General features: G+C 34.7%; 1 protein-coding gene across 2 annotated transcripts; it reads left to right on the top strand.

Moving 5' to 3' along the window:
• Positions 1 to 1,886: 1,886 nt before the first annotated feature.
• On the top strand, positions 1,887 to 27,240 carry AZI2 (5-azacytidine induced 2). Of its 2 annotated transcripts, XM_012644574.1 has the most exons (9): positions 1,887 to 2,446; positions 6,672 to 6,711; positions 10,675 to 10,895; positions 12,319 to 12,444; positions 12,914 to 13,013; positions 14,134 to 14,282; positions 18,398 to 18,456; positions 23,913 to 24,031; positions 26,601 to 27,240. In XM_012644574.1, exons 3-9 carry the CDS (start codon positions 10,680 to 10,682, stop codon positions 27,014 to 27,016), a joined length of 1,185 nt encoding a protein of 394 aa, XP_012500028.1. In that variant the 5' UTR covers positions 1,887 to 2,446; positions 6,672 to 6,711; positions 10,675 to 10,679; the 3' UTR covers positions 27,017 to 27,240. The 2 variants fall into 2 exon arrangements, with proteins under 2 accessions (XP_012500028.1, XP_012500029.1); XM_012644575.1 differs by lacking the exons at positions 1,887 to 2,446; positions 6,672 to 6,711 and adding an exon at positions 9,665 to 9,706.

Genomic DNA, 27,240 nt, shown 5'->3' with positions numbered 1-27,240 from the left:
CTAAAGTTAATTCAAGCAGATGTATCTAAGTGGGCAGAAAGTGACTATTTTCAACTAAATGCAATGAATATCTGGGTTATATTTTATCATAACCTAGCAGGGGTTCAACACTCAAAAAAGAAAAATTAAAATAATAAAACATACATTCTGGTCAAAAAAATACTTTGTTAATAAACCCATTTTTAAATATTTATAATCGGGAGGTGTGTATTTTAAAACAAAAAGAGACTCTCTTACCAGATAAACTTCAAAATACTAAGCTATGCCATTATCTGTTTATTTGCCCTGAGAGAAAAAATAAATATGAATTTCCCTGTCTTTTCAACAATTCTCAAATTATTCTAAATGGTGAATGAAGGTTCAAAAAATAGAAAACATTTCTACACCTCCAAATTAAAAACTAGATGATCACTTTATTTCTGATGCCTTGGGGTGCCTCAATTGATTTTGTTAACATTCTTGGAAACTCTACTGGCCAAAACATACCCGCTTGATGGTTCGCTTTTAAATTGAAAATTCATAAAGCGCATCATGGAAGCAATCGAAAAGTTAAGGACTGAATTTTGCTCAAAGTATTAAAAATACTGCTCTCTTCCATCCTCCAGCCCGATAAACTGAAGTGAATGAATCTCCTTTTTAAGCTATTACACAGAAACAGATTTTTAAATATTTTTTTAAATATGTAACTTTAAGTTGTGGTCTTTGTAACAGCTGTGAATTTTCACTTAAATCTAAACAAAGAAAGAGAGAGAGATTTAACAAAATAAATGTGTTTTCAAGTAAACCCTCGAGCTGAAATCCATCTATTGCACTGACCGTTGAGCTGATACTTGAGCCACAAGTTGATAAAATACTTCTTTAACCAGGTGATGAGGAACTCAAGTGTTGCTAATTGGCAGTTAGAGAGGATAAATTTCCTATGATTATTGTTCTCTCGTTTATTCATTTGTTGAACCAGTAGTAGCCTAGAGCTACAAGGGTTGCATCTGGCTGCAACCCCCAAAGATTATAACGAATTCAACTATCCTTGTCTCCACAGCCCAGGACTACCATTTCAAAGTGCAGTCCCCAAGTCCCGGGCCGGGGACCGGTACCCATCTTGGCCTGTTAGGGACCAGGCCACAGAGCTCTGCCCACCCCACCTCCGTCCACGAAACTTGGCGCCGGGGCAGGGGGGGAGGGTGGGGGACAGCAGGAGGTGAGCAGCAGGCAAGCCAGAAAAGCTTCATCAGTATTTACTGCCGCTCCCAGTGCTCCCATCACCGCCGGAGCTCCGCCTTCCCCATTCCCACGCCGTCCCTGGAAAAACTGTCCACGAAACCGGTCCCTGGTGCCAAAGGTTGGGGACTGCAGAGACACAACCAAGGGTGGTGGCAACTCTAGGGAAGCCGAGTACAAGCCCAAAGCTTTGCCAACGTCTGTCTCCCATTCCGTACACTGAGCAGTATGCTGGAACTCGCGTTTCAGTTTGTGAGTAACTATGGAACCCTGAGCTATTGGTCCGTGCTTCAAATGATCGCCAGAGAGTTCGCAACGCGCCCGGAATAGAGGCTACCTACCGGGGGTTAAACGGCTTCCCCCAACCGCGCTTCTAACAGGCCTCCCAGTTCCCAGCCACTAGGTGACAACGCAACCTGTAAGGGCGCTAAGGCAAGCAAGTATATACCACACGCTCAAAGACCCCCTCAAGTGGACACTGGGCAAAAAGGACGCGCTAGAGGGCGCCTCTGAAGGCTGCCCTCAGACCAACCGCCGCAGCGGGGTAACGCTCTTACCTAACTGCACTCCGCCTTCGCCTCCGCCTCCTCGCGTCGCCGCGGCCCCGCCCTGCCGCGGAGACTCACGGGACACGTAGTACGCCGTCCCCCTACCAGCCCCGTCTGCCCCCCCGCAGCCGCCCGGCTTCGCGAACGTCCTCACAGCTCCCTCGGGCCTGACTTCCGGTTTCCTCGCGCGGCCCTGGCGCCGAGCCCGCGGACAGCGGCAGCTCCTTTTCCGGTGGCGAGCTGCTGGTCCACCCTTCCAGCCCCTCTCGACAGCGCTTCCCTTCTACGGCGGGCGACGCGGCCGCCGGGCCGTGTAGGTCCTGACGAGGCCGGCCAGCGCCGGAGGGCCTGGGTCTCGCGCGCGTGTTGCTGGGTAACGGGCCTTCTCCCGCGGCTGCTCGGCCTCCTGCCTGTGCTCGCCCCTCCTTCCAGAACCTCCAAGGCCACTACCGAAGGACAGGGCCTGCGCCGGGCCTGGCGTAGCCAAGGCAGAAGAAATGGGAATCCTTCCGCGGCGCACCTGGTGCGACTGCCTTCGGTGGGGAAGCGGCGGTGTCTTTGAGGAAACCGGAAGCCCGTGGTGACCCCTGGCGACCTGGGTCGTTTTCGGTCCGTTTCCAAACACTAGAGAATCGGAACTCGGCGGCCCTGGGGGCGGCCCTACATAGCCTGGCTTCGGGGTGAGTGACTGGCAGGGGCAGAGACGAGGATGGGGGTGCGGGCAATCCCGGGACCAACCTTTGCCGCTATTACTGGTCTGAAGAGACACGTCATTTTTCTCTCACCCCCTCCCGCCCTTCCTCCTTTAGGGAGCGGCTCACCCCTGGGCATCCCTTGCTCCTGTCACCTCCACACCCCACCTGTTCCAGACCCTTCTTGGTCTTTCACTTTACTTCTTCCCCTATTGTTCATTTTCCTCATGTGTTCTCATTTACTGGGGCGCCTTCAGATGTTGGGGGATTTTTTTTCCCATTCATTGAGATGGCTTTATATGGGAAAGGGAAGAGGGACCTGTGGCTGGGATGGTACTGCCTGGAGCATCAGAGCAGTGAATAACGACCCTTTGTACTGTAATTGAGAGCTAACAGTAGGTATTCGTCGTTTCTCCAGTGTGTCTAACCTGAATACAGTATTCATTCTGGTTTTCAGTAATTCGTTGAGTGATTACATGCAAGGTAAACTAACACCCTTGTCCCTACACACAAGAAACTCGAATACTCGAAAGTGAGGTAAAATACACATGAAAACTGTAATACAAATCAAAACGTAAATTGCTCCAGGATGTATTGGAAATATGCTAAGGTGATCAAAGATATAGATGTACCAGGATTAAAATTGACCTGTACTCCTTAAGCATAGAAAACGTTTTCTTTTTCAATTATTGAAATTTTAAATTGGATTGAGCTAGATCTCAAGGCATAATTTAAGTTTTGGTTTTCTAAAAACGCCATATCGTATTGCCCAATCTGTTGTGATCATTCCATCATCTGTAAATTGGGAATGGTGCATCCTTTACAGAATGGTTAAAAAATTTTAATGCGATGTCATATGCAAATGTAAAGTTCAAATATTAAAGAGACAGCATAGTGTAATGTGAAATGGTATTGGCTTAGGTAAGAACACCAGTATCTGAGTGTTGAATTTTCCATTTACATTGGGTAAGAGGCTAAACTTCTTCCCTATTTTCCATATCTCTAAAATTGTGGAAATACTTACTCTCCAAGGCGCCAAAGCATAGTTTCTAAGAGTTATGCTTGCTCTGGAATCAGCAGCCAGATTTTCTTTCATGGCTCCCCCACTTTCTAAGGATTGCATGTCTCATTTCCTGTCATATGGGGAGATTCTTACCCACCTCCGAGGTGTTACATAGATTTAATGAATTCTTATGAAGAACAAATGAGATAGTTTCCATAAAGCGGAAGCACACTACCTGGTATACCATGAACAGTTACTATTAATTACCAACACAGAACATTGTCATGATTAGTAAGTAAATTGATGTGATGTTTTTAATAATCCATGAAGTAATAGAACCAGGGTGACTTACTGTTTTCTTTTTTATGGCACTTATATTCTGAATCAAATTATGATTGTCTTATCATTGTTAGAAAATAGTTATTGATAACACCAGTAACATTTACTGTATAACAGGTGCTCATTTTCATTGAGATATATTATTTTATGAAAGGAATGACAAGTAGACTTCTCTTCATACCTATGCTATCCCTGAAAGACTCTTAGGATTCCCTGGTTATATAAACTGATTTCTGGACTAATGCAGTTAGTGGGATGATTCAGTGAGGGTCATAAAAATGAAAGTGGAGTTTTTTGTATTGGATATCTGCTGCTGAGTACGTTTTTGGACAGACTGAATTAGAGGACATTTGATTGCCAAGGTATATAGATTATGCCATAGTATCTTGAAAGGAAGCACTTGAAGATCCCTTCTTTATAAAACTAGTTAGGCCATTTTTGCCCCTGATTATTTCATTACAAATAGGGAAAGAGGAGTAAGTGTTGATCTATCCGTCCTCTGTAAGACTTAATCCTTGCTCCATGGTATCTAGACTGATTGTTCGAAGTGGGTCCAGGAATATCCTAGCCTTCTCAGAGGTTCTGAATAAGATTCACTTTAGGAGGCAATGTAGAATGGAGGAAAGAGCCTACCATATAAGCCTTGGTTCAAACCCCAATTCTGTCACATACTGCTGGTATGATAAGGCAAATTTACCTTATCTCTGAACCTGTATTTCCTCATCTTTGATGGTGATAATACCTTTCTTGCCAAGTTTGGCGTGGACTTTGGGTGATATGTGTACTGTACCTTTTGCTCAGTTCCTGGCATAAATGTGAATTCCTGTCTATCTGTGTAGGTTGCCATTCTGTATTTGGATTAAACTTTTGCCTTTACAATTTAGGAAGGTAGCATCTTAGTTATGTAGTCTAACCTTGTCATTTTATACATGGGAAAATTTAGATCTAGAGAGGTAAAGTGAACTAATCTATAATTAGGGTGGCAGGTCCTAGACTAGAATCTGGGTTTCTGAATCCTGGGCCAGTATTCTTTCTACCTTAGAGTTCTTCCTGTCCAGATTCTTATTAGGAAAATCAGAATCCATTTTGTATTGCCTCTCAGAATATTATATTAGACATGTAGATTTAAAAGGCAGCTTATCTAGATTTATGCCCTAGCTTTGACACTGATTAGTTACATCGCTATAGGTGAAAATATTTAACTTTTCTAAGACTTTGTTAATAAATTGAGATAATAATACCTACCTTAAAAGTAGAAAAACACATGTAAAAGCATTAGTGCCTGGCGTATGGTAAATGATCAATAAATGGTAGATATGATGATGAAATAGGATAATCATATTTAGTCTGAAAAAAAGAACAATCTGGTGTCAGAATATATGTTTTCTACTATCTCAAACCCCTGTATCTGTAGCATGTAAAAAACTGAGGGTCCACTCAGTGTTGATCATAGCAAAAACTGAAATTTATGATCTAAGATAGTCCTGGGTAATAATGTTTAAATCTTTTTTTTCCTCCCTGTATTTACCCAAGCCTTAGGCATTACTGTTCTCTTTTCTGCTCACCTTATTTGATAAATTGTGCCCTCTTTTTCCATTATCATTCTTGGGAAATTCAGTTCTCAACGATAATTGTCAACATCTTTTACCTCAGTCCTTTCTAATTCTCTTTTAATTTATAATTAAGTAAACCTCTAAGAAGAAACAAAATTTAATTGCCAAATATATAAAATAATTGCCTGACTACATATAGATATATTTGCCTATAAATATGCTATATATAACCCTCCAATGTTATTGCAATGAGATGAGGATAAATGGAGATTACTTTCTATATAATATTAAAAAAAAAATCTTCATGAAAAAGGAGTGTTTACCAATTCATAACATAGAACTAGCCATGCCTACAAATGTTCAAGAATACTAGTTATAATTAGAATTCTGTAAATCATGTAGTAGTGACTTAGCTCTGTTCTCCTTAAATTTGTGGTTCTTAAATTGGAATGGGACTTAAAAATCACCTAAGGTACTTATTGAAAGTGCAGTTTGTGATTTTCAACCCAGCTTTTCTTATTTGTATAGATCTGCAGTGGAGCCTAGCAGTCAGCATTTTTAATAGAACTCCAAGCAATTCTAAAGCAGTAGTCCACACCTTACTTTGTCAAACACTGCCCTCGTAGGTCATCTCCAGCCTCTTGGAATGTTGGCATGTCCCTGTGGAATACATCTATTGTTGATTTTTGTAGTTTTTATTGATTAAGCTTGTTTGGGGACAGTGTTTTGTCATTTGTTAAGTTTTGAAAGTGAATGTTATCAATTCTTGCTAGACTATTTAAATAATTGTCTAATCTTTTGGTAACTCTCATTTTTGGTAACGATATTCTTCTCTGGCACTCATTTTCTTAAAGATTAATGTAAACAAAGGTTTATTATTTTAAGAAAATTTAAATTATGGTAAATAAGATTAGATATAATATAGGTAAGTTTCCTTAAGTGTTAAATGTTATAACTAGCTTGGTCTAGTTTAAGTATAGTAATAGCCAGGTTATACTTTTAACATTTAACCAGAAAATCAAACTTCTTGGACCAGCTGATTTAGATACAGACAAAGAGATATTTCATTACAACAGAAGTGTGTAAAACTAAATCATTATTGTGAGGCAAACTATTGCAGCTCCCTTTATGTCTCTGTAGAAATAAATTTGAAGAATGATGAAGGATGCTTGCATAAGCAGTAAAAACAAAGGCTGTACATAGTCTACTTTGTCAGTTTGCTAAAAGTTCTCCTTTCATTGTAGTAATAAATATAATGTGATATCCACCTTGTATTATTTGGTTTCTTACTAAGATCTCATTTTCCCTGGCTCTACAGGTTTTAATCTCCAGAGGTCTGGTTTGTACAGAGTAATATGGTAAGTATTAATATTCTGATACTTGTGATTTCATATTTATTTTTCAGGGATAGAAATCAAAATTCTCATTTTCTGTTTTATAACAAATTTAAGTGACAGTTATTTTAAAACGTAATAAAACCTAATGCATATCTGTGGTGCCAGTGGATTTATTTTCTCTTAGGTATGCTTTAATATGTGGCTATTTTTTAAATAAATTTTAGCATAGATAACCAATTTTCATGCTGCTTTCTAGTGTGTTCCAAGTAGTGTTTATAGAACGTAGAATAAATATATAGAATAATGGTATAAAACTTGAAAAATCTTTTTTATGCCGATAATGTTTTTTATATTTAGAGAGAGACTATACGTATGCAACTTTTTGATGATTTGTAAATAAAAAAGGCAATAGATAAAAATATATAAAATACTTATAATCTTAATTATAAATGAGTCTGCTCATTTTGTCTTTCTAAAAATGACCAGTTATCTTGTATAAAATGTGACATTGTTGCATAAAATGTACATCCCCTTCCCTCTAAAGTACTTAGAAACCTTCTGAGGGGTTCCTAGTTTTGTGGTTCTTGATGAATGTAAGGTTTTGTAAAAGATTCTTTGGGGCGGGAAAAATAGTAATAGCTCAGTCTCTGAAACACAGGTGCTTCTGCTACATACTGTTCTGCTACATACTAATCCTGGCTAAGCTTCATGACCTCTCCAGGTCCCAGATTTCTCATCTGTGAAATGGGTTAAATGAGATTTTCTACCTTATAGGGTAGTCATGAAAATTCGATCGGTTAATATTTATAAACATTTAGCACAATGCTAAGTAGTTCATTTGGTTGTGAAATTTTCTTAATAAATGTGTGTGAGTATTCTTCATACTCTTTAATTATGTCCAGTTCTACCTTTTTAATATCCCATAGAATAAGGACCAGAATCAGTAGTCTCTCTATCATAAAGAATCTTCTCAGTTTGTTTCCATCCTATCTATCTAATCTCATCTCCTGCCTCTCCCCTTCTCAACCCTTCACTCCACACTCAGGTCTTTGAACTCATTGTCTCTGCTGGAAGTTAGCAGACCATAAATGTTTAAGTACAGTAAGTACAGTATGATGAAAATAACTATCCTCTTCACTTTAGAGTACACGCTTAACAGTCATTTGATTTTTTTGTGGTATTGTCTTTGAAAAGCACTTCTCCTCCCTATCCCTTATCTCCATAGCATTCTGTATTGTTTCAAATATATCACCTACTTTTATAGCATAAGAATTATTTTCTGCACAACTGTTTGTCACGCTTGGTTTTCCTTGCAGAGTAAATGATTTTTCCATGATAAAAAAAACATGATAAATGAACAAATAAGGAAATCACAGAGCTGAGCTGGCTAGAACTTTGTGTAAAGCAAAAGCATGTGGGCTCTGATCCTTAAAGTACACAAACTGTGGGGCATCTGTTTTGACTTTGTAGGGCAGTTTATGTTTATTTCTTGTTCTCAGGTGTCTTTAGAAAAAAAATTATTCAAGTAGTATAAATCTTGCCCATTTGTTTGAGTTACTTAAATCAAATGTCTACTATGGACATAATTTTACCCCTCAAACTAGACTGCATCTTACCACTTAACTAATCATCTACGCTTATTCTACTTGTTCTATTTTTAAGATACTGTGTGTGTATTTGTGTAACAGTTTTATACGGAGATACATGTGCATACTTTCAGTTCATATTTTCCTTTAGCAAAGAAGTAATGAGAATTTCGATTAGCAGCAGCATGATTGGAATTATGTTTGCTATTATGTTGAAATAGAGTTGTATCCAGAGATGGAAAAGTTTTCTCTGTAGAGGAAGAAATCTTAAACTTTTTATCATTAGGAGAAAGTACAGCTTCCATCAGAAGCAGTTAATTATGGTTATGAGAATCTGCCACTTTTTTGGTATGCAGTAGGTAACATAATCCTGCAGTCCCAAACCCCTGGGCCATGGCCCGATACTGGTCCCTGGCTTGTTAGGAAGTGGGCTGTGCGTCACCACCTGAGCTCTGCACCACCTTCCCCCTACCCAGGACATCCCACTCTCCCAACCCCAGTCCGTAGAAAAATTGTCTTCCATGAAACTGGTCCCTGGTGCCAAAAAGGTTGCGGACCGCTGACTCATAGTCCATTCTTGTTTTCGGACTTCATTCATAAACTGAGAAAGATTCTAACTTAAGAACAGGAGTTGTCCTATGTAGTTTAAAAATGTTAAATTGATGTCGGTGAAAATTGACTGGATGGCAGGTTTCACCTACTTACTCAAGACTTGTAATAAGCACATTTATTTTTGCCTACCTTTCCTTTAATCCTAGATAGACATGAATAACTTAGACATTTCAAACTCCGGCTTTGGTTGAGAGCAATTGGAAATTTTTAGTTATAATTATTATAGAAAAGTAAAAATACAATGATAGAAGACCACACCCAAAAGAACACAAACAAAACCTTTTGTTAGTATTCATGTGGTGTGAAATAAAGCAAAAAAAAACTTTATAGGCATTAATAGACACAGGGAAGGAGATCAGACATTTTGGAGGAAAGCACGCATAGTGAAATATGGATTCTGTAGTTAAGTTGCCTATGTTTACATCTCAACTTTCAACTTACTCCGTTACTTTGGAAAAAATACATTCCTTCTACTTCAGTTTCTTCATCTGTAATGTTGTTGAACAGTGACTAATACTAGTAAATAAGCAAATTTTAAGCTGGGGGTAGTAAAAAATATTTTTCCAGTGACAATTAATTACTAAGATAAGTGAAATCCCTTGATAGTCTTTATTTAGAATGCTATATTTAGTGTTTTATTTTAAACTAAAAAAATATTTTAAAAGGAATTTTTAGGTTCTCTTACGTTACCTGTAGTCCCCTCTTACCTTGTTTTTCCCATGAGGTCTTAAAAGATACCGCCACAATTTCTCCTTCCACTGTGTTTTTCAGAAACACAACTCTGAGATGCGGAAGTAATACTGAACTTAAAAACAAAGGTAGATATACAGAGCAAGTATATTTTTCATTAGATAATAAAGGTAACTGGCCTCTTCTCTTAGATTTTGGAGTCAGAGTATAGTTTTAATCCTATTCTATCCACTCTTCATTCAATAATCAATATTTATTGAGCAACTTCCATACAGTGGTGACTTGGGGGCACAGTGATGAGCAAAATACATATAGGTAATGTTCTAGATTGTACTGGGGAAGATACTTCACGTTTTTAAGGCCTACATATAAAATGTAGATGACACCTACCTCATAGAATTGTTGGGGTGATTAAAGGAGATAATATTAAAACAATACAGCGCATGGTACTGTGACATAGTGAGCACTCAAGTGTCAATTTGTTTCTTTTCTATTGTGAATACACGACACATATAACCAGTTACTGGTATGGAAAGAATATAGTAAAGTATGCATTAAAACTTCTGTAATATATTGTAATGAATTGTGCTCAAAGAAGTTTTGAAAATTTATAATTTGGGAAGCTCTAAAACTTGCTACTAATAGATCTAATGGAAATGATGAAGAAATACATGAGCATAAAGTGTTTAAAAATTTTGATCATTTTAATCAAAATGATATTTCATAGATTTTTATAGAACTTACTAATAATTATGGTTCTAAATGCTTTAAAGATAGCAACTTATTTAATATTCTTAAGACCCTGTGAAGTATTTGCTATTATTTTCCATACTTTTCAAATAAGGAAACTGAGGCAGAGAGGTTAAGCAACTTGCCCAAAATCACACAGACACCAAATAGTAGAGCTTGGATTAGAACCCAAGCAGTCTGCTTCCAGAGTCTATTCTTTTAACCACTGTGCTATACTGCCTCTAAAAGAAAAAGGAGTTTTTAAACATTGCCCCAGTATACACATTATTGTAAATATGTCTTTTTTTCCCTGCTCATTTATTCAATGAGATATTTGTATATCATTTTTTTTTCTTTTATGTAATAGCTGTCATGGATGCACTGGTAGAAGATGATATCTGCATTCTGAATCATGAAAAAGCCCATAGGAGAGATACAGTGACTCCAATTTCAATATATTCAGGAGATGAGTCTGTTGCTTCCCATTTTGCCCTTGTTACTGCATATGAAGACATCAAAAAACGTCTTAAGGATTCAGAAAAAGAGAACTCTTTATTAAAGAAAAGAATAAGATTTTTGGAAGAAAAGGTAATTTTATCTTCTACCTTCATTATGCTTTATAACATAAAGAATAATTCAAATTTTAAATATTTTCTGTTCTGTCTTCCATGGTAGTACTAAATTTCCAAAGATAACTCACTGCTAATCTCAAAATACGTACCATGGGCTTGGTGAATATTTGTAAAAGAGGATTTAACAACTTGGAGGAATTAAATTTTTTCAGATTGCCTTACCTTCATAGCTGTATGTATTTTATTCAGAATTTTCAAATCTGTGCAAAAAAAAAAAAAAAACAACAAAAAATGATGTGCCAACAAAGGAAATTAAGTGTCAAAGGAGGAAGCTTCTGGGATATTGTTCTAATATGTTTAATAATGTCTTCACTAGTAATGAAATCTTCTTTACCTCAACATTGTCTTTTATTCTTTAACACTTATAGTAGGAATAATGCTTTTAACTGATAAATTAATGTTTTCTGTCTACCTTTTCATGCACAGTACTGACATACCTAAATGTTATAGAATATATGAGTAAGGTAGCTGATTCAATATAATCACCAGATCTTCTTGGCTTTGTGTGTTGGGAAGTCTTCTTCAATCATCCATTTATTTTTGAATTTTAAAGTGTTAGTTTGTTTGTATTTCTTCACATTAGATCAGTGTATACATATCTTACAAACAGCAGTTTCCACAAAGGGTAAAAGAAGTGGATTCTTAGCACAAAGGAAATGCATTATCTTGTATAGAAAAACTTAAGGATGGGATTCGGTCAAGTTTGATTCATTGGGAGAGATAAGAGGAGGGGGAGTCAACTGTAAACATAATCATAATTTGTTCACATTCATATGAATTTTTTTACTTTAAGGTCAATTAAGTAAATTTGTAACATACTGCGATAGAGTGAGAGAAGGTAACATTTTGGAGCTCATAGCTAATATTTATTTTATAGTTCCATAGAAAAATGGGATTTAGTATATAGTTGACATAGGAAATATTTCTGTACTTTGCAACCAATAATCTTACTAATACCTATTCTGGAAAAATACAGGATTTAATGAACTAACACATCCATTCCTTAAGAGGTCAATTTTGCCTTAACTTGATACTTTTTCCAATGATGAAAATTAGATACTACTGACGAGGAAAACACCTAACCACTTTAAAAGAATGGTGTACTCTGTTGTAGTTGTGATGGTTTATGTTATAAAACATATACTCTGAAGTTTAAAATACTGATAAGTAAAAGGATAGAAGACTTTTAAAAATATTCTGTACTCTTTTTGGTTTCTTAATCAGTAAAGATTTATTGCATGAAAATGAAATATTCACCTAATTATAGTCCAGGCTTTACCCCTGTGTTATAAAAATTAAGATGAGTCATCAGAAGACTGACTTTTTTTTTTAACGTATAATACCTTTTTGAGCTTTCTCTTTTCATTTCATACTGTTAGCTTATTGGAGCTCGATTAGATGAAGAAGCAAGTTCTGTGGGACGAGAACAAGTAAATAAGGCCTATCATGCATATCGAGAAGTTTGCATTGATAGAGATAATTTGAAGAGCAAATTAGATAAAATGGTAAGTTGGTTTGAAAAGAATGACATTTTTATATTTCAAATTAGTTTTCTCCTTCAAGAGGTTTGAAATTAGAAATAAGTTAAATGTTTACATTTAGTATAATAATTACAATTTTAAAATGTATATATTCAAAGCAAAATTGAAATTTTTAGTAATGCTTGTAAGTTATTCTGTACAATGTAAATACTTAGTATGTAATGATGTTTAGGACTTAAATACATCTAACACCACTAACTTATTTTGAAAAATCATGACATGGTGGAATTAGTCATTATATTTAAAAGGAAAAAAATGAATAATAATGTCCTCAATTAGAAAAAGACAAAGATTAGTGAGAAACTGAGTTCATTTTTGTACCTTGCTTTTAAAGACTAGAATGAGTTTTTTCAATATTTACTTGAAAATTAAGATATAATACCAACGTACAGATTTTATTGAATGTAATTTGGCATTTTCCCTGCCTAACTAGAATAAAGACAACTCTGAATCATTGAAAGTATTGAATGAACAGCTACAGTCTAAAGAAGTAGAACTCCTCCAGCTAAGGACAGAGGTGGAAACTCAGCAGGGTATGCCACTTACTTGTTACAAATATTCTAACAGAATTAATACATTTTTCCATTTATGTTTTATATCTATCACCAGTTTTCTATATCTGTTATAGAAAAGTTAAGGAGCCTTAACTTTTTTAATTTTTAGGCTTACATTAATTTCTCTGTTCTGCTTTCACACAGTGGTCAACTCCTTTTAACTTTTCCTTAGCTGTAAATTGTCCTTGAGAAAATTTGATGGTTTTTATTCAGGGTTCGTTTGTGATGAAGTAGAGGAGGGAAGGAGTAGAACCCAGAAGTAGAAGTAGTAGAAGTCAAAACTTCTACCCCACTGGTATGTCCTGGCTTTTCCTTCTTACTGAACATCTCGCCCACGGTTAGACACACTGTCAGGGAGTAGTTAGAATTACTTTGTTTTTCTGTCTGTAGGTTGTTAAAAGGTAGAGATGAGATGTTGGGGTGCACAGTCAGGTCTGGAGGATATGGATAATAGCCTGTTCCCGTGAACATTCTGATTAGACAAGCTGAAGTAGAGTAAGCTTCTGAGAGACCTTTTGAGAGCTTGAGATAAGATCTCTTGTGGTAGCTAGTTGGGGCTTTTTGTAGATAGGCTACAGTACTAAGTCAAGGATAAAGTGGTATCCAGTTATATTGAATTTCTATAGTGTAATGTTTATGAATAAAATTGTTTAGAGATCATGTTCTAGGTTTGCTGGTCAAAGTGTATACTTTGAGGAGACTCGATGGAATGATTAGTTGAACTTCAGTTTATTCAGCTTATTATTTTTATCATAGTCTAAGCCTTGACTTTTATAAAACAGATTATTGATCTGTCTGCAATTTTAGCATATGCTTGATTTTAGCATAGCATGTTTTAACATCAGACTGACAAATTAGAACTTTAACTTATATAGAAACTCAGAGATGAGATGATTAATATAGTCTAAAACAAGATTGCTAGATTTTTTATTGTTACTAGCATAGACTTTGGCAGTAATTACTGTTTTTAAAAAACTGTTGATTGTACATGTTTTATATTAGTTTATCTTTTATCTACATTTTACCAACATAACTTTTTTAGAATTGTGATCAATATAGAAAGCAAAGATAATAATTTTGATATCGGTCCTTTTTGTAGTGATGAGGAATTTAAATCCACCTTCATCAAACTGGGAGGTGGAAAAGTTGAGCTGTGACCTGAAGATCCATGGTTTGGAACAAGAGCTGGAACTGATGAGGAAAGAATGTAGTGATCTCAAAATAGAACTACAAAAAGCCAAACAAACGGTACTACAGAATTATTAAATTGAGAAATTTAGTATTCTTTGTGCATTATTTGTAGGATTTATAACTAAGTATGTATTCAACTATAACATTAACATAAATTGTAACTATTTAGGTAATATTCTATTCTTTGAAAATACATGTTTATCTTCCTCTTTAATCATTTCTGCTAAAATTTGACACACTGTATACTTTTAGTTTGATCCCAGGATTATATAAATTTGCCTTTTAAAAAGGTTTATTTTAAAAAGCATATTAGTTAATTTATTATAGCTGTTCTTTCAAACTCCCTTTCTTTAGTTTCCTTATCTTTTTTTCCTTAAACTTTAAAGAGAATCCTCAAGTTTTAAGTTTCCCATTTTATTTAACTTAATTGATTAATTTAGACATAAGAGACAACCTGATTTTTAGAATTTCTTTTTTTAAGAAAAACTAACAACAACAAAGAAAACTTCACAGAGCCCACTTAATTTCAGAAGACTAATACTTTGGGGACAACTTTAACTATCAGCAAAGAACTGAGAATTTAAGAATTGGGGGAAAAAAAAAACAAGCACAAAAACCTGCTGCATTGCTTAAATATAATTAGCCTGAAGTCATCCTCTAAAACACAAGCTGCTTCTCATTTCCTTACCAAGAATCTGTTTACTAATACTTTAGCTTGGGTTCTAACAAGCTTTGATATGTTTTCAGATGTCATAACAGGGCTAAGGATAAAAGAGGAAATGATACAAAAACAAGGAGTGTGAGAACAATGTACCAAATGCATACTTTAAAATAGTTGTTACAAGAAATTGAAAAGCTTAGTAGTCTAGAGGAAATAGCCATTTTATGCATTCATGTATTTCAGACTAAGGTGTAAACCAGTTATATAATTGTTTCTCAGCTCAACCATTTTGCTTACTAGAGCATTCCAACATTATTGAGGAACTGTTTCTTATTCCCTGTTCCTCTGGGATGCTACTGCCTGAAAGAGGAACTCCTCTCCCATACTTCCTGACTGCCAGCCAGATTCTACCCTGAATCTCAAATGTCCTTAGATGAAGCTGACACTCCTCTCTTTTATTATGTATTCTTTATGAGAGATGACCACTGGAAAAGAATGAGCCAGGTATTGAGATAATATAGCATTCTGCCTTGGCCTTGACCTTGACCAATTGCATTATTGTGAACTGGGCAATGAGAACTTGCTTTGGAGCTCACAGTCCTGATAAAGGGGCAACAATACGAAAATTACTGTCAATTCCTGCTAGAGTCAAAATGAGTTTTTTTCCTACTTGACATTTGAAGTTGATCTTCTCAGATTTGAACTTGTGGCCACACAACACAGTTCCTTGAGAGCCTTTCAGCATCGTTTTCCACAAACTCAGTTGCCATAGCCACTGAGAAGCCTCTTTTAAAAAAGATGTGCTTGAAGAAAAGATCACCTTGGAGCCCTGAATTATAATTGTCAATGTGTACATTCTACTTGAAATAATTAGATAACTCTTATCAAATTATTAGATATCCAAATAATGGATATTTCATTGTAGAGTAGGAAGCAGTACCATGAAATCATAGAAACTTGGATAATAATCGAGGTGTTGCTTATTAACTGAGTAACATTAGGAATGTCATTTAACTTTTTGAAACTTGTTTTCTGTAAAGTATACATTAAATACCTATTTTTTCATGAATGTTAAGTTAGTGTGTGTAAAGCAGTTAGCATAGTGCCCAGTAAATAGTATATTCAGTAAGTGAGTACTTTTTAAAAAAACTTGATTAGAATAATCCGGAAAGGTATTTGTGTGTGTATGTGTGGTTCAAATTTTGGTTCTTAATTCATTAGTTACTCTTTTCCACTAGATGGTGCTAGGGAATGAATTTGCTTTTAGTTTAAATTCATCTATCATAAGCAAGCAATCACAGAAACTGCCTTTTAGAAGACAAAGAAACTTTAGATATCATTTTTCTTTAACTGATGATGAAATTAAATATGAGAGACAAGAAACTTCTAAGAGTTGAGGGGAGAAATATTGAAAAAAATATTTGAAACATGGTCCCCATCTTCACAGGCATTTATTAGGGGTGGAGTGAGGCTGTGAAGTAAAAACTGCTCACAACTAATACAAAGAAATGAACCAGGAGGAGGAAGAGTGGAAATACCAATTTATCAAGGGTTCCAAGTTGAAATCTTGATGTTGTGGGATGTGTACTTTTAAATCTTGTTTCAGAGGCATTGTTGATTGGAGTCCTCTGGGATATGGGAATCTGAAAGCAAGTCAGGGAGAGAAATTTATGCTTGCATTACTCTACCCATATTTATAAATATTTTTAAAATGGTACTTTCTGTGAAGCATATTTTATGATACCTTCTGAAGTATGTAATAGCATCCTACATGGACATAATAGTATGTTTTTGGTTTTTTTGAAGTATTTAATTAGTGAACTCAGTTAACTAGTGTTTTGTGTTAGTGAGGTTCCAGGGGCAGTTCCATTATGAGCCTTTTAGACTTGCTGTATCCCCCTAATATTCCTCTTTACAGCTATTTACAGTCAGAACAGTTGGTCCTGTGAGAAATACAGATTCTAGGGCCAACGAAATATAAGAAACATTGGGTTAGTAAAATGGAGTTGGTTTAGAGGATATCTAAGGTCTCTAATAAAATAGCCCATTTAGAGATTCACAATATGCTATAGTGCATTAAAGGTTCTGAGAAGTTCTATTGTATAGGAACCTGTATACCTTGAACATTGTTTCCCAAGATTTTGTAGCCATGGGTTGCTGTTTACGTGAAACTCCCACATAATATTGCACTAGTTGGGAAACAGACCCGTTATAGCCTTTAGAATATGGCAACCCAATTACTGGCCAGACACTGGGACTTTGAATATTAGAGATAATCCATTTGAGCTTATTGCTGATTTACATTAGATTTTCTGAATTGTAACTGGAAAAATATTTTCCCACCCAAACTGTCAGAATTTTTTATATCATTGGCTTTAAAAATGAGGAAAGTTTTTCAATGAACATTTATGTTTAAGTATACACTAAGTAAACATTTTTTAAATTAATGATACTAAGAAACTAAAAGCGATCTGATCTAATTCTTTCATTTCCTATAGAAAACAAGAAAGAAGAATGTCCAAAGATATGTGTCTCATTCGTAGTCAAACCTCCCCTGACTCATGAGCCAGTTGTTTCCCCTCTCCATAGGGCTTCCTAAAATGCAGTTTAATTTTTACAGTGTTAAAATCAGAGATCCAAAAATGGTTTAATTCCTATAAGATGAAGCATTTTTGACATTTTACACTCCAAAGTTCAGAATACTCACGAAGTCCTTGTGTACCTTTTTAATATTCCAGTTTAAAACATAGAATTTAGATTATGTTAGAAATTAACATAGAAATTAGATTATGTTACATAATCTACTTACATAGATTATGTAAGTAAGAAATAATAAAATTAAATTTTGTTCTTTCAGCTTATAGTGGCCACTTCTGCCAGTAGAATTAGTACCTGTAATAGTCATTTTCATTTGTTACAGACTTTTAAATGAGAATGAATTGCAAACAAAAGTATTACAGTGCTGTCTTAATATCTACAACCTAAGTAAACCACTAATACTTTAAAGTGTAAAGGGACTTTATGATATCCTGGCCAGGTCATTTTGTATGTACATGTAAGGAGGATATTTATATGCTGATCTTTTAAACAGTAACTTGTTAAAGTTCTGATACTTTTTTTGTAATAGTACGAAAAAGAAAATGCCAAAAAACTTCCATTTGCCCATGGAATTCATTCAGCAACACCTTGAAAAAACAGTAGTAATGTGATGAATTTGTTATACTTTTTTGAATATAGACTTTAGATTGGTGTTCTCAGAAATATATTTTGTGAGAACAATTTTATTTTTTAAAGAAAATCAAAGTATTAATGCTTTAAATAATTGGAAGTGATTGAAATATTTTGTATAGGTTGGAGTTGATTTCATAAAATTGAATGTGAAATCTCATTTTATGCTATATAATCATAGATGTATTCTATAAAAGCTACAATATGTCTCTGGTAATAAAGAGCTGAGACAAAATAAAATGCAAAAATTACAACTTTTAAACTTTTTTTTCCCAAATGAAAGGATCCACATCAAGAAGACAATCTGAAGAGCAGAGATCTCCAAAGACTAAGCATTTCAAGGTACGAACACTCCTGAACATTAAAATAGTACACGTTCTCTTCCACAGATCACTTTGTGTAGGTACCTAGATTTCTGTTATGATTTAACTTTTAAAATGAAATGAATGGATACTATTTGGATACTGAATGTGACTTCCGATCACAATATATTTATAAAAAAACATTTAACTATTACTTAATCAACAATAGGCTTGAACTTTAGTAGAAAGGTGCACATTGGGATGCCTTATACGGAATTTCTGAATGATTAGTATTAGATATGATTTTAGGGAACTAAGGTATGTGGAAGTATTCTGTAATAAACCCTGATGTTGTACATGAAGAATTAGTCATTTCTATCTATAGTAATATCCCTTTGTCTTAAGAGCAAACACGGACAACCCTATAGTCTTTGGGATAGCGTGAATTTTAAGAAATTATTCCCTCTTAGGATAAGAACAGAAGTAGCTATCAGAGTTCATGTACTTCAACTCTTTTTCTCAAATACCTATTATTGTTACTCAACTCAAAAGTTCTATGTTTTAAATTATCTAATAATTTTTGTTGGTACTATGTTAGGATAGCCGTGGATACCTTCTATCTGATAAAAAATACTGACTTGACTTCATTGTTTGATCATTTGATTTTCAAAGTTTACTGACCTAAGTAAATAATGTGAATTGTTTCAGACCTATTCTTATCAAAAACCTGCGTGAGAGAAATGATCAAGATCAGTTAAGGAAAACAATTTGAGGATGTGACATGCAGCCACTCTTTTAGATTGGGGGTTGGCAAGCTTCTTCTATAAAGTGCCAGCAGTAAATATTTTAAGTTTTGTGAGCTGGCCATACAGTTTCTTTGCAACTAACTCTGCCGTTTGAGCAGTACTTCAATTATGCCTTCAAATTTTATCTAAGATTACAGCAAGAAAGTTTTTTCTTTTTTAAACAATGTGTCTAGTACAATGTCCACATAAACTATTTCTTAAAATTATCTTCTTTGTCAGAATTTTAGCCTGTCAGCCTAGGTTTCCTCTTGTTACTTTTGCTGTATTTGTCATTTTTATAAGCCCCTTCAAATCATTTTTGAAAGAAGCAAGGTTAGAATCAGAGTAGATCAAATTAAGGGGCTATATAGATAGTGTATTGGAAGCACATGATATAGAATGGGACTTATGCTATCATTCATGTGGAATTACATAATTCGGATAACTTCCACTGAGAATATCTCAGAAAGCTGGCTCCCCCAAAAAATGCCTGTTTGAAAGCATGAGATAATTAACAGTATAGTGAAGAATCTCTATGCCAGAATTTGGGGGAGGTTGAAGGCCCAAGGAGGTAAGGCCAGTTTTTGAAGCTATGAAGCTATAATTGTGGCTTCAAAGTGCAGTCTTGAGTTCTCTTAAGCTCACTATAACGTCAGAGGATCAGCTGAGAGAAAGTTTTTAGAAAGAATTGCCTTAAGTTCCATCTAAAGGTTACTTTGTGTTAAAGCCATACCAAGGGTATGGTATGTTAAAGAACTGTGTAATTATAGCATGTCCTAAATGGCTCCTTTAGGACTCAAGTACAGTTGGGGTTTTTTGAAAATTGATTTCCATTTATCTTCTGTAGGCAATATGAACTGCAAAACTGATTAGGTTTCCCTCTTCTGGTTAGCCACTAGAAAATTACAAACAAATTTGTGGCCTCCTTTTGGTAAACTGTATATCATGCATTTTTATGTTAGCCTCATTCCCCCACTACATTTTGTTTTGTTTTTTTCACCTCATCATTTATACTTATTTCCAGTTTATATTCCTGTGTTTTATTAATCTTTATAAGTTACTTCATCTACTTTTAAGTGGGACAATTTAGATGATAAATTAAGTTTACTGTATTAGGGGAAAGTACATAGGAATGTTTCCATAAAACCGTTAACTAAAGGATTAGATATTTTTAAGGATTATTTTTCAGTTATTTGGGAAACTCCCTTTTTTGGAACACTCCTCTTTTGTATTTCCTTCATCATCAGGCAAATGAGGTACTATATTGTCTCCTTTAGACAAAGTGAACCTTTTAATTACTGGAGGTCTTTTATATGGTACTCATTGTGTACAACATTGTTTAACAGTAACAGCCCTTTCAGAAAGTTAGCCATTGTCCCACCAGTGTCCTGTTTTGATGTTGGCTTTAAGTCGATGGCTTCAATTGTTAAACCAGATCCTACGTATGGAGTTTACTGTACTTCTTTGGCTCATCATCTGTAAATTTATATTGTGGAACTATGTTACAGATGACTTCTTAAAATATAAATCCCTGGTTTAGAAAATATGGATTAGGTTAGTGTTTTCAAACTCTTATGTGTTTTCTTACTGATCCTGAAATTTTGTGAGTTATGACAAGCATTTTTAAAATATGGAATAAATCAGAACAGAACATACCAGAGTGTATTATACATAATAAGGGTAAGTATGGTTTCTCATAACCTGTTTTCTTTGGGTTGCAGCATAAAATGATTGCTTGCTATGCCTTACAGTCAAAAATGTTTGAAACCCACTTGTTTGGGAGAATCACAATTGTCAAAATACACATTTTTAAGTCTATAATTCTTGGCTGAGAATATCCTGTATTTTAATTTTAATTCCTCTGGGGGAACGAATGGCTCAGTGGATTTTCAAAAGCTAAAGAAAAATATGTATAGCAGAAGTAGAAACTCAGTTAAGTAGATTTTTCTTATATAAGAAATATTTATTTCTGTATTAAAGAGTTGAATATATAGTGTCATTTAAGTTTTACTTCGTAAGCAGGACATGTACTCCCCTTCTTGAGATGTGAATAAGTAGGTTTCATTATATTTAAAAGTCAGAGGTGTGAAGTTACATACTGGGGCTGAGAAGATTTTGTTGGCAGTCAACATATTGTAGGTGCTTGGTGAATAGATGATGATGACAACGATGATGATGTGAAAAATGTTATTCTAGAAGGGCAGCAATTGGTCGTTACACTGGATAGGTAAAAGATGGCTGTAAACGGCAACATGGTAGACGGGAGTAGACTCCTGAACCTGTTTCCTCATGTGTAAAATGAGGTTACTCACTTTGCCAAGTTGGTGTGAGAATGTAGGTGAAGTGCTTGAAATGCTTGGGCATCATTATTTTTCTTTCATCTATTTTATTTTTCAAGGTTCTCATTTGTGGGATGCTTTAGTGTTACATTTCAGTATTTAAGTAGTTATATAAGTTTTTATTGACAGCTTTATATATTACTAGGATTTTTGTTGTGTGGCATTTAAAGCAAAACTTAACTAAGTTCACACTCACAGCTGGGGAACTGGGGTGAGCGTGGGGAGGGTAAGCTATGCATAGTGTCAAAAATACCTCTAAATAAGTAAAGAGGGTTAGTTAGAACCCTGCTAAAAATTTCAGGGATGACAACTTGCCTTTTTCAATGTCACTTAACTAATGATTTAAACATTTTGTTCAAGAAGATAGAATTAAAAATATTTTTTACACACTTTAATTAATGTTCACTATAATGTGGGTAACACTAACTGCAATTATTTTGTTAGCCACAAGAGGGAGAGCTTATATTTAGGAATAATTTTAGATTTTTGTATCTGTAGTTGTCAATTCAGATGACATTAAGGGCAAAAGACAAAAAGACCAGATGTGTGTTAAAGTCAATGACTTAGTTTTCAACTTAACCTAAGTTTTAAGCAGTCTTTATTAAATTGAATTAAAAAATGTATATTAGACACTCTGTTAACACCTTTGTTATAATTATTTCTCTTTATTTTACATGCTTAGTTATTTTGAATGATTAGATATGCTTGATATTTCAGTACTCAAACACTATCTTGAATGTTTGCTTTTCTTTTCTCCAAAAAAGATACTGATTTACCATCTCACACCAGTAATAAACTATTTTTAAACTGTATTATTCATATCTTGACTGTCTGCATGAATTAGCACATGTACAGTGTTTATACTTACTGCTATATAATGTGAGTAACTCTTTGGAAAGCATACTGAATGCCCAGAATTGCACCAAGGAACCAACACTCTCTTCACACTTAAGACAGGTTCCTATGTGAAACATTCATTGTAGCAAACATCTCAGATGTTTACTGGTAAAGTAGAGGTAGTTAACTAATTTTTGTGAAGTAATTATTTCACACCTATCAAAGACCTGCAAAAAGCCCTGTGATTTTTAATACACTACGGGATAACAAATGATGTTTACAACAGACTAAAACAGATTTTTCTCAAAAGCAACATAAAGTTTATTCTTCTTCTTGTATTGAAAGAATTATAGTTTGAGTGGAATGGGAATATTTTGACAAAAAGAGGTATTTAACCTTACGTAATTCAAAATAATTGTTTTGAATATATCTTTTGCTTCTGTGATTGGAATATTAGATTTAGGTTTCAAGAGCATTACCCCCTTTGAGTTTTTGTTTATGGTTAGACAAAAATTGAAGCATGAAGTGACATGTGTGTTTAATTTGTTTTCTGTACTACTGAAATTATACTGATATCTCTAAGGGACAATAATGGTTGTCTGAATGCTACAAGATCATTTATTCTTATATTTAATATTTTATGTATGCCTATATAACAAAATGAGAATACATGCTGAAGATTTCAGTTCATTTAGTTGGCAATTAAAAACCTAAAAGAGAACATCATTAATGTCCAAATAAGAATGTTTAATGGAAAACAAAATCTATAAAAATTAGGTTTAAAATAATTTATAATTTCTCAGGTAATTAAGGTAAATTAAAAAAATGTAATTGTAAAATATTTTTAATTATAAAAATAGGAGAGGCATTTTTGAAGTTTTTATTTGTTTCATATGATCCTCCCTCTCTAGCTTCTTTTTTCCTTACCAGGAAATCATCTGGCTCTTCATGTCTTGTGCTGTCATGTCACATTGGTTTAGAACCAACAATATGAGACAGCCCAGTCAAACATAAAGAATGTAATGCATGAAACCTAAATTTTATTTTAATGTGGACTTGGGTATACATTCAGCAACTGATATATCATTTCAATCCGCAGTGTCAAAAATAATCAAAAAATAAATACAAATTTATAATCCATATATGAATGAACATAACTTTATTCTTGACCAAATTTGCAAATAAAGAACATATTCCTTACTACTTACTAATTATATTAACAGCACTGCACATTATAGGATATAATGAAATCTCATTTCTGAGTAAAGATCTGTAAGAAATTAATCAGTTAGAATATTTCTTTTTATTATATCCTTCTGTTTAATACAGTACAGTTAATTGCTACAAATCAGGACAATGTTATTTTTCTAAGATCTTTTCATTTATAATATCCTAATTAAATCTTTCAATTGTTTAATTTACATCACATCAAAACTAATTGGAGCAGAAATCTTGATCTGCTTATTTCTATTTTAAAGTTACTTCCTTTTGTCCATAAAAAGCATGATTTTTTTTTTTTAAACCCTGTATTTCAGTGATAATATGCAGCATGCATACTGGGAACTGAAGAGAGAAATGTCTAATTTGCATCTGGTGACTCAAGTACAAGCTGAACTACTAAGAAAACTGAAAACCCCAACTTCAATCAAGAAAGGCAAGTCACTGTGCCGGAAACCACTGATTCCAGCCAAACTGCTTGAAGAACAACTAGCTATCGTATCTTATCAAAATCTCATCAAATGAGTTTGATAAGCCAAAGTATATATAGTATGTTCACAGCCTACCCATTCTCTGCTTTGGCTTCAGTCTCATACTGGTCAACTTCACACATAAAGGTGTTGCTGATGTGTTTTTTTCTTCAGTACTGTATTCTTTTCCCCCTGTGGCTTTTCTCAACCAAGTGTTGCTTATGTGTATAAGGCTGAGGTGTTAAGTTTGCTCTAGTTGACCTTTTACCACAACTACTTCATATATATATCTATATATATATATATATATATAAATATATATAAAGACACCAAAAACAATTTTTCATTCCAGTGCTGCAGAATACACCAAAAACCTAGCTTTTTGTTTGTTTTGGAAAAAAAAAATAATAACTTCGATTCATTATTTGATTGTTCGCATTTTTTATAAACTTAAATTTTCTTTCTATAAAGGATGGCAGATCATAATGGAGACTAGGTGTTTTCCCCTTATCCCCTTCAGTGAAATGTTCATTGCTCTTTGCCTCATATTTAACTGCTTGACCAAAACTGCTTGACCATACTCTTTTGAGCTTTGTGTTAACTAGTAGTGGCTACTTTTGCCAAAGCTATTTTTATACCTTAGAAAAATCGGTGCATTTGTACCTAGTATTACATAGTAGGTGTAGTTCTGAGAAGTTGTGTAGTGTAAATTTGAATGCCCTAAAATTTAAAGAAACGAGATGTGACTTTTTATAATCACCATCTAATTTAAAATTGTTATTTGCACCTCAGATTGTCTTAAAGAAGGCACAAGAGAATTTTGTTTCATAAATAGTTCTCCTCAGGAGTGTTTATTAGTAGGGGAAAATGTAGCACATGGGAAAGGAAAATTGAATTTAAAATTCCTTTCAGTGTCTAGAGAGTTGGTTACTTATAAGTCAGGGAAAATAATACGATGTTTTAGCAAGCCTCAATTTATGGTTCACTTTGTCCTTGAGTTTTCCAGTGGTCAGAGTATATATGAGACTATAAGTTTATAGTAGAAATAAAACTTTTCTTTAAAGGGACTCAGAATAATTTTGCAGTGAGTTCTCAGGGTGGCTCTTTGTTTACGTAATAAATATAACTTCCAAAGAATAATAATGGAGAAATGCTCTTTTCATACATGGAAGTGGCTCATCCCTGTGTTCCTTCCTAGCTGGTTAATGATAGATCTTTTGGTGCTTTGGAACATACTTTTTTTTAGCATATCCCCTAAGACAGTGGCAAGCTTGAGGTTGCCACTCCTTACCACAGAACTCATTGTTTTGAGGAGTACAGAGATGAGAGTAGGTCACCCTTTTCCCTGACCTTTGTATCACCTTTGTCCAGAAGCTGAACACTGTTCTTTCCAGTTTTCCCCCATCTCTGTCTACTCTCCTAAGAAAAAGGCAATGTTATTTTACAGTATGGATCACAGAGATGAGATTAGATCACCTTTCTTCCTGAGAGATAAGATCACCTTTTCTCCTGACCTACGTATCCCGTTTCTCCAGAAGCTGAACAACTGTTACTTCCAGTGCTCCTCCATTCCTATTTACCCTCCCAAGACAAAAGGCAACGAGATTATTTATAGTGTGGTTCAATTTGTTCCTTCTAAAACTATGTGGAATCAAGCCTTGGTTACACTTGGCCATCCTTCTTGAGCTGAGGATAAACTTACCTTTCCACCCTGGTAGATTGGGTTGGAGGGAGAGGAGAAGCCTATATTACCAATGTGCTGGCTATGGCTAAATAATAGCTCTTAGAGCAATCTTCTTCTAAGCCATTGCATGTGTACAAAACATATTTTGTTTGTTTGTTTTTTACTTGGCCTGTACTGTGACCGTAGTGGAATTAACATTTGCTATTATATGTGTTTTTCAAGAAACAGGATTATTTTATAACTTTTATTTAAACTGCTTTATCCATAAAAGCCTTTGAAATATATTAAAACTTCATTTGGGTCTCACAAATTCAAAATATAATTATTTCTGAAAAAATTTACTTTTGGGCTGCCTATGACTAAGCAAAGGAATATTATATTTAACTAAAAAATGCTAAAACTTAAGAACAGCTGTCTCGGTCCCCACTGACATGTAAACAGTCTGCAAGCCTTCTCCTAGTCACAGTAAGAGCCAAGAACAGGATCTTTATTTATATTTTAACTTTATTGATTTCAAACTTTTTAAAATAGGCAATTCTTCATCTTTTAAAAGCTCTATGACATAGGTGGTACAAGATTACTGTATCCATTTTGCGTATGAGGAACGTGATAACTAGACCAGTTAGGTTACTTATCTAAAGTCACAATGTTAGTAAATAGCTGATCCAGGATTAGAACTCAGGTCATCTGTCATTTATCTCCGAGTCACAGTGCCTCAGTGATCACAATAACTTAGAAATGTTGATTTCATTACCAGTTCCAGAATTCAGCCAAATTAGTGAAGTGTTACAGTATTATTTTATGATCATAAACGCCATGAAACTGACATTTAGCCTGTGCTTTCTTTTTAGCCTGCGCCCCAGTAGGATGCATTGAAGACCTTGGGAAAGACAGCACAAAACTGCACTTGACGAATTTTACTGCAACATACACAAGACATCCCCCTCTCTCACCAAATGGCAAGGCTGTTTGTCATACTACATCTTCTGCTTTACCAGATATAAAGATTTTATCAGAGAAAGCAATCCTCCAATCATGGACAGATAATGAGAGATCCATTCCTAATGACGGTGCATACTTTCAGGAACACAACTCTTACGGCAGAAATTCTCTGGAAGATAATTCCTGGGTTTTTCCAAGCCCTCCTAAATCAAGTGAGACAGCATTTGGGGAAACTAAAAGTAAAACTTTGCCTTTACCCAACCTGCCGCCACTGCATTACTTAGATCAACATAATCAAAACTGCCTTTTTAAGAATGAATTCTGAGGAGATTCATGATTTCATCATGAGGACACTCTCTCTCTCAGTGGTTCAGAAATTATTTAACAAAGTGGATTTTGATTAAAATTTTGCAGTTCTTCAGTATATACATTTGAACATACTGTGCAATATTATGTAGTTGATTTTCAGTATGAAAGAGCACCATCCAGCTCCATATTCTGAGAATCAGATGTATGCTACTATACTAATTAATAAATAAGGTGTTTAAA

This window comes from Propithecus coquereli, unplaced genomic scaffold (assembly GCF_000956105.1).
Source record: "Propithecus coquereli isolate 6110/MARCELLA unplaced genomic scaffold, Pcoq_1.0 Scaffold214, whole genome shotgun sequence".
NCBI lineage: Eukaryota > Metazoa > Chordata > Mammalia > Primates > Indriidae > Propithecus > Propithecus coquereli.
This window is presented reverse-complemented; position numbering and strand designations above follow the sequence as displayed.

Coding starts and splice junctions, on each gene's coding strand:
- AZI2 (XM_012644574.1), top strand. CDS start 10,680: ATGGATGCACTGGTAGAAGATGATATCTGCATTCTGAATCATGAAAAA. Junction 10,896..12,318: donor TAAGATTTTTGGAAGAAAAG/GTAATTTTATCT, acceptor TCATACTGTTAG/CTTATTGGAGCTCGATTAGA. Junction 14,283..18,397: donor TACAAAAAGCCAAACAAACG/GTACTACAGAAT, acceptor CCCAAATGAAAG/GATCCACATCAAGAAGACAA.